Below are 7,671 nucleotides of genomic sequence, written 5' to 3'. Positions count from 1 at the left end.
AATTGAGCCATATAGTCAAATAGTCGTGTTTTAAAATGTCATGAACCCTACTTACGAATTTGACCGACGAACACGAAAATCACCCCTAGTGTGAAACTTGCTTTTTAGTTGCGCAAACAGCCATATAAATGGGTCATCATCGATCTCCAATAGAAAACGAATTAAGTTGAAACCCCAAATTCGATCAAGACAATGGCTCTATTGATGTGATTTTGCGTAATATCTTCCGTGAAAACTAATATATATATATATATATATATATGCAATGGCTATATAAATTGATTGAGAGACAAGACTATACGCAACTAGAATATTGCTAATTATTTTTGGCTATATTATATGAATGTGATTTTTCATTTGTCGGTAACGTTGATGATCATGAGATAACGTCTGAATGAAACAAAATAAGACGACTCATATGGTCCTTTTATTTACTTGGCCGCCTTTGGCTTGCAATATCAATCTAATTAAATACGGAGAAAATGTATTTGCAATTGTGAATTATGAAATCGTCGCGTAATTGTTTTGAAAAGAGTGAATAAAACATGAGACCCATATGAAAAAAATTAATTTTTAATAGTAGATTCTACTCATTTTCAAAACGATATATTGATACACAAAAATAAATTTTTTCTTTGAAATTATATTAATATGATCATGGCGGTATGTAGAACACATAATCTAATAAAGTGAGTATATGTCATAAATTAATTTGAAAGATAAATTTTAAAATTTAAATCTTACAAATCAAATCACACTTATTTGATATATAATAGAGTGCCCTTTTTTTCTTTTTAAAGGGACGTGAAGGCACCCAAGTTCTGAAGTCCTTTGCGGAGAAACCCAAAAAAAAAAAAAAAAAAAAAAAAAAAAAATTCTTCCCAGGCCTTTTCTCCACGAAGGTCCTTTGTGAAGAAAATACAGAAAAAGATTGCATTCATGAACTTAATAATGGTACTAATTAAGAGGGAGTGATGTATTTTCAGGCTGTGCTTTACACCGAATTCCAAATAGAATTTTTCGCTATAATTAAGCTGGGATACATGAAGGTGGACATGATACTGTCCTTGGGAGGTTCTCCATCCACCTCAGCTGCCACCAGAAATTTGGGGCACATCTCACTATGTATTTTTAGTATTTTTTTTTTCTAGGTAAATTTAACATTTTATAAATAAGCTAAAAAAATTACAAGATACAAGTTTCAGTGAGATGGAAGTTCCCTACACGTATTCCAAAACCAACAGATACATCACAAAAAAAGAAAAATATTTATTTTTAATATCTAAATTCATTATTCTAAGTTTTAAATTTTAAAAATACCTTCTTAATTATTTGAATATTGTTAATTAGTTACGATTTTTCTTTAAAAAAACATTTACAAGTAGTATATGACAAAAAATACATTTGAAAAAGCTATTGGTGCAAGTTTAGTACTACAAATGGCAAATTAAAGGAAATAAATATAACAAGAATGGTTGAAATAGTTTTGATGACGTGCCAATTAAATTAAATTGTATTTTGCTTATATATATATATACTTCTAAACAATTCTATCCTAAATCTAAATTAAAAAGCCGTTAAAAGTACTGCTTTTAATGCTCTCAAATTCAAAACCAAGCAGACATGAATAATTGTTTGAAAAATTAATATGGAAGATTGGCTGAAGGAGCGATTTGATTGATTTCAAAATTTAGGAAGTTAGAAGTTTCAATTGAAAGCACATACAAGGATTGCTTGGCCGGCCGGGTTTAAACTTTGAAAAATTATACTCATCATATTCACATCACACACTATACATAATTTTTTTTTTCCTTACTAAATATGTGGTGTATGGATGATTAGTTGAAGAAATTAATTAGTTTAAGAAGAAAAAAAATTAAATAAAATTAAAAAAATTAAAAATAAGTGTGGTATGTGAGGATGATAAGTAGCAAAGCTCTTAAAAAAAATATTTAATTTTTCAATCATTTAATATCATATCAGAGAATATACAATGATGGTTAAAAGAACGATTGATGAATAACACTTTCTCTATGATAAATTATATGTTTTTATACCGAATTATAAATGGAAAAATTATTTCATTAATTATTTCCATATATAGCAACATATATATTATATATAGGCACCACCATATATATAAATGGTAGAATTATTTCCCCGACTTATATATATACAGGAGTACTTGCAACAGCAAGGAGAGGAACTTTTCTATGGATAGTAAGACCAGTGCATTGGGTCATGTTCAAATCCTCCAAACATGCACCACCAGGCAATGCCCAATCAAACTCGTGCACAAGATTGGCCAACACAAGCTCATTGGTAGCCATGGCAAATGTGATTCCTGGGCATCCCCTCCTTCCAGCTCCAAATGGGATCAGCTGGAAATCATGTCCTCTAAAATCTACAGAAGAATTCAAGAACCTCTCTGGTCGAAACTGCTCTGGTTCTTCCCACAATGCAGGGTCCCTTCCAATTGCCCATGCATTAATGAAAGTTAAGGTTCCAGCAGGAATGTGATAGCCCTTTATTTCAACATCTCGGGTTGATTCTCTGGGAACTAATAATGGGATTGGAGGATATAGCCGAAAGGTCTCTTTTATCACTGCTTTCAAGTAGTGCATTTTCTCCAAGTGGTTCTCAGTTATGCTGGTTTTGGCCGGTGAAATCCCCCTTACCTCATCTTGCAATTTCTTCATGACTCTAGGGTGCCTTAAGAGCTCTGACATTGCCCATTCTAGAACTGTGTAAGTAGTATCAGTTCCAGCAGCAAACATATCCTACAATAATCGAGGATAGACTTAAATTTATATGGAAAAGATTAGAAATTAGAAACTAAATAAATAGAAAGTGACAAAGAAATTAGCAGATCATAAATTATATATGTACCTTAAAACAGAAAACAACGATGAAATGGCACTAGTTGTTAGAAAATTGATATTTCAGATATCCAAACTCAAAGTGAAATCGATCCATATATTTTGTAGAATAATGTTAGATCCAGTTTTTAGGGTGCGCAAGTACTCCTTTCCACAATGAAAAGCTTGGTTTTTTCAATCCCAGATTTTCACTAATTCTTTTGAAGGGTATATATGCGTAAGACTTACACATCTAGACTATATAAATCATTTCCCTATTTTATATGAGAATGAAGCATTAATTATTTTGGATGATTGAATATGCATGCTCAACAATATCATAAATCAGGTATGTTACAATTCAACCAGCGCCCTCCCTAGCTAAATGATCTTAAGAGGGTTGCCTATTTGCCAATTTATATATATATGGAGACCGAAGTTCCGAGAATTGGCACAGCACCAAACACAGATATATATCACACTCATGTTAACAGGAAAAACACTTGAGATCAAAATGTTTTATTTAGATATCCTGAGCACCACAAACTGAATTTTGCAGACTCATGAAAACATCTAATAAATCATGGTATGTATCGGTAGATCAACTGTAGACAGTTCATGATCTATCTTGAAAGCTCACAGAAATGCGGACACAACCCACAATTTAATCCAAATAGATTATGATCGAGAAAGAGTACCAAGATTAGTGCTTTAATGCTTGTTTCGTCCATGGCAACTCCAGCAGCGTTATCATTTTGGATCTCGAGCAAAACGTCCACCAGATCTTTTTTATCTTCACCCAGAAGTAGTGTACTATCATGATTCCCATTAATTCTGTTCTCTCTTTTGTGCTGCTCTACTATGCCATCCAAAAACTGATCAAACTCTTTACAGACTTTCTCCACTCGAGCATCAATACCATTGATTCGATTTACCCATGTCAGCCATGGAATGTAGTCCCCCACATTGAAAGCACCCAACAGTTTCATAAGCTCTCCCAACAACTGTCCAAACTTCTTCCCATCTTCACGGCCTGCACTATACTTCCTCCCAAAAGCCACTCTGCAAATAATATCGTTGGTCAGCGAGACAAATATCTCGCCTAAATTTACTGGCAACGACAACGAACAAGACTGGTCTCTGATCTTCTCCATGAACAAGGCTACTTCTTCTTCCCTTACAGCTCGAAAAGACTGAACCCTCTTGTTACTCAAAAGCTGGAGCACGCAAATGCTTCTCATTTGTCTCCAATACTCCCCATAGGGAGCTGTCGACACATCCTTACCCTCGTAGAGAAGTCTGTCGGGAATGCTTAGTTTTGGTCTGTTGGAGAAGATGACATCATGGGTTTTCATGATCTCTCGAGCTGTGTCTGCAGACGACGCGATTAGCGCAGGCCGACTGCCGAAGTGAAGCAGCATGAGCGGGCCATGGCGTTGAGCTAACGAACAAAGGGAGCGGTGAGGATACAAACCTAGTTGGTGGAGGTTCCCTAGGAAAGGAAGCTTTGGCGGTGAAGGCGGCATGTTTTTGGGAGGGGTTATGGAGAGCCATTTGAGGAGAAAGAGCGCGAAGAAAAGAAAGGGAAAGCCATAGATAACGAAGGGATGCATATATTGGAGGTATATCTGCATCTGCTCCGGCAGCAGGACGACGTTGTTCTCCTATTAGCTAGAGCTCTCTTTGTGGTCTTCCTTTCACCTTTTATTGGAGAAGAGCTGCTTATCGGTGGTCCGTCCAAGATTTTTCAAATAACAGCCTTCAAATAGTTGGTTGACACGTAGGCTTCACAACTTAATTACCATGAGACTGCACATCAGCTGATCCAAAATTCTAAGCCCCCGCTAACCTCTCACACGAAAACCATCCCCTCCTCATCCCCTCAATCTCTGTATAAGATCTTACAGTTTGATTTCACCGTTTGCGGAGGAGAATCAGATCCTCCATCTCTTTCAACTCCATCTCTTCTATTTTGGGAAGAATCAGACCGCTACCACACAAAACCCAGACTACCGCCGCAAGAAACCGAAAAAAAAAATTATTTCAAAGATTATATATTAAGGCAATAGATATATAACCGATATCTTAAAGCCTAATTACTCTGTGTTACAATATTCTACGGCTTGGTCGGCATGATTTAATACCCATCACAAAGTAAACTATGATTAATATATACTAATTTGATGGAGTACATTAATTAATTAAGTCAATCTTTGGTTAAATATTGATCAATAGACAGCAACACCGGGTCGCGGGGGTCATGCATGATCTCCAATAACTAGCAAACAAACTAACATTCCAGAAGGTCAAGGGCAATGTCTATCATTGTGATTTTGCATATCTTCCATGAAAGCTAAGATGATATATATATATATATATATATATATAAGATTATTTTTTTTGGTATTAATACATGCATGGATGCAACTTCTTGTTTTTTTGGTCACGTTGGATGAAATGATGCTTAAATAAAATGAAAGGATCCAACTTCAGTTCAATTACTTTTTTATAGCTGAACCAATGATAAAAATTAGACAACTGCTATTATGCCATCTTAGTTATACCGCTCATTTTATCCCATTGACGTGGTATGACCACTTCAAAATAAAATAGGGTCCCAAAATACAAAAAGAGGAAGCAAATTTGCATTAAAAAAAGAAACCTTGTTTGCACTTGAAAGAAATATCCATACAAGCCTTCTTGGCCTTTTACTTTCAAGTTCCGTTAGTGTTGGGGATAAGATAAGCATGTGATCCAGCCCATGAGATGATGATAAAGGTTCATAACCAAGCAAGAAAATAGAAGACGAAACCTGTTAAGAGATAAAGAATAAAGCTGATAATTTGATAACTTGCAAAATGGTGAAAGTGACGAGTAAGATGCGGGATAAGACATAAAGCAAAAGAGATAACTTAAAAGGGAAGAAGGGAGAGAGATAGGAGGAGAAGACTTCTACAAACCTAGGGTTTATATTCACTCTTCGGTCTGTTTGACAATATAATTATTTTTAAGTATTTTCATATATTTTATTATCAAATATCATTCAAATATAAAATATATTTTAATTTTTAATTTTTATTTTTAAATTTTTTATCTAATCATTACAACTTTTTTAAACTCTTAAACAAAACACAAAAAATTATAAATTTTTTACAAATTTTAAAATAAAAATTATATTCAAATAATTTTTTAACTTTATAATATTTTTATTCAATTTTTTTCTCTCATTTTCTAAAATCTAATAAAACATCTTAATTCAAACCATTTCACTATTATTCACATATATATTAATATATTCTATGTATCCAAATGAGGTCTTAGACTCCTTGACTTCTACATAGAGGCATCTTATTCAATCTTCCAAAAACCTGCATATTTACCATTATATAGAGAGCAAAGTGGATTTCACACTTGTGGACATAGAACTTAGTGTTGAATTACAAAATCTTGATGTCTATCTCTTTAGACTTTAGTGTTGATTCATGTAAATCTTGATGTCTATTTCTTTATTTATATTTCATGTATTTTATTTACAGTTTAATCTAAGGAGGAGCATCCACAGTTTCAATTTGTTATAAGCATCAAATGTCAGATGATACAGATTGAAATTTTTCTAATTTTGGATATCAAGAGAGCTTAAAATGCATCAAGAATTATCTTATTTATTAACAAAATACTGAACCTGAGTTAGTTTGGCCTTGATGAGAATTTCCTTCTGAACATTAAAGGCTTTTTGCAGTACTTAGTGGCCTCTAATACTAATCCCCCAATCTTCTTAGCGACACTAGAAACCCTACCTAAATACTACACAATTAGATTGACAAATGCCACAATCAATGGATCTGATGTCGTTTCTCCTTCTATCCCAAGTACACCTCCCAAATCGAACCCGATCAATAGTGTGTTATAAGCCTCATGGAATGGAACTGGAACTGAATAGGTGAAGTGTTCAGTTCAACCAAGACTAAAATTGCTAAAATTGACTTTGTCGTGCAGAAATAGGGGGTGGGTGGGACTTAAACGCAAAGTATCACGTAGTGGGACATAGCGTTTTGGCATTCAGTGAAACGCGACGTTTAGCCAGAAGAAGGAGCACGAGGGACTGCCATCTTGGAATGCAGTTTTCCTTTTAGTTATTACGGTCATTTCCACATTTCAGACGGTTGTTATTTCATTTGTATTTCTTTGTAATTCTGCTATTTGCTTTTACACGTGTTAAGAGTCTATTTGCTTAGTTTGTTAGCCCGAGGGTGTATAAAAGGGAGGGACCGAATAAGGAAAAAATCATCTAAAAAATATATGCTTATTGAAGTTCTTAGAGGTTAAGGTTGCCTCGAACAATCCCTCTTATCAGTAATATTACATCATTTCCAGAGAATTCGATATTCATTACATTCCTTCCATTAAACTTCATTAGAATTGAATTGGAATCATTACAATTGGTATCTAGAGCCATTAATCTTGATGGCAGAAGGCACTTGATTTAAGCAATAGCAAGAAGCACTTCAAATGCAAGTTGAAACCTAAGAGGGGAGTAAGGAAATGTGGTACAGACTCCAATGGTTGATCGAGATCCACACCTAGAATAAGATCTTGAGATCCAGGACCATTGAAGAGGTTCTAATAGAGCTATGAGATTGGAATTCCTCTATTTTGATGGAGAAAATCCAGGATTTTCAAGGCCACATATTACTTTAACTTCCATCAAACCAAACTTGCTCACCGTTTGCTCATGGCTTCATATCACATGGAGGGGGAAACGTTAACTTGGTATCAAGATGCTATATAGAGTGGACAATTCAGTGCCTAGGAG

General features: G+C 34.5%; 1 protein-coding gene across 1 annotated transcript; it reads right to left on the bottom strand.

The window, feature by feature from the left end:
- Window positions 1-2,016: 2,016 nt before the first annotated feature.
- LOC121236418 (cytochrome P450 736A117-like) lies at window positions 2,017-4,567 on the bottom strand. The gene is made up of 2 exons (XM_041132841.1): window positions 3,557-4,567; window positions 2,017-2,780 (listed from the first exon to the last, which is right to left on the bottom strand). Exons 1-2 carry the CDS (start codon window positions 4,490-4,492, stop codon window positions 2,166-2,168), a joined length of 1,551 nt encoding a protein of 516 aa, XP_040988775.1. The 5' UTR covers window positions 4,493-4,567; the 3' UTR covers window positions 2,017-2,165.
- Window positions 4,568-7,671: the final 3,104 nt, after the last annotated feature.

Source organism: Juglans microcarpa x Juglans regia, chromosome 6S (assembly GCF_004785595.1).
Source record: "Juglans microcarpa x Juglans regia isolate MS1-56 chromosome 6S, Jm3101_v1.0, whole genome shotgun sequence".
NCBI classification, from domain to species: Eukaryota; Viridiplantae; Streptophyta; class Magnoliopsida; order Fagales; family Juglandaceae; genus Juglans; species Juglans microcarpa x Juglans regia.
Note: the sequence above shows the minus strand (reverse complement) of the source record. Positions and strands in the feature narration are given on the sequence as shown.

Excerpts from the sequence above, each read along its gene's own strand:
- LOC121236418 (XM_041132841.1), bottom strand. The coding sequence starts at position 4,492 with ATGCAGATATACCTCCAATATATGCATCCCTTCGTTATCTATGGCTTT. Across the intron at positions 2,781-3,556 it reads GCATTAAAGCACTAATCTTG|GATATGTTTGCTGCTGGAAC; the intron begins GTACTCTTTCTC and ends CGATTATTGTAG.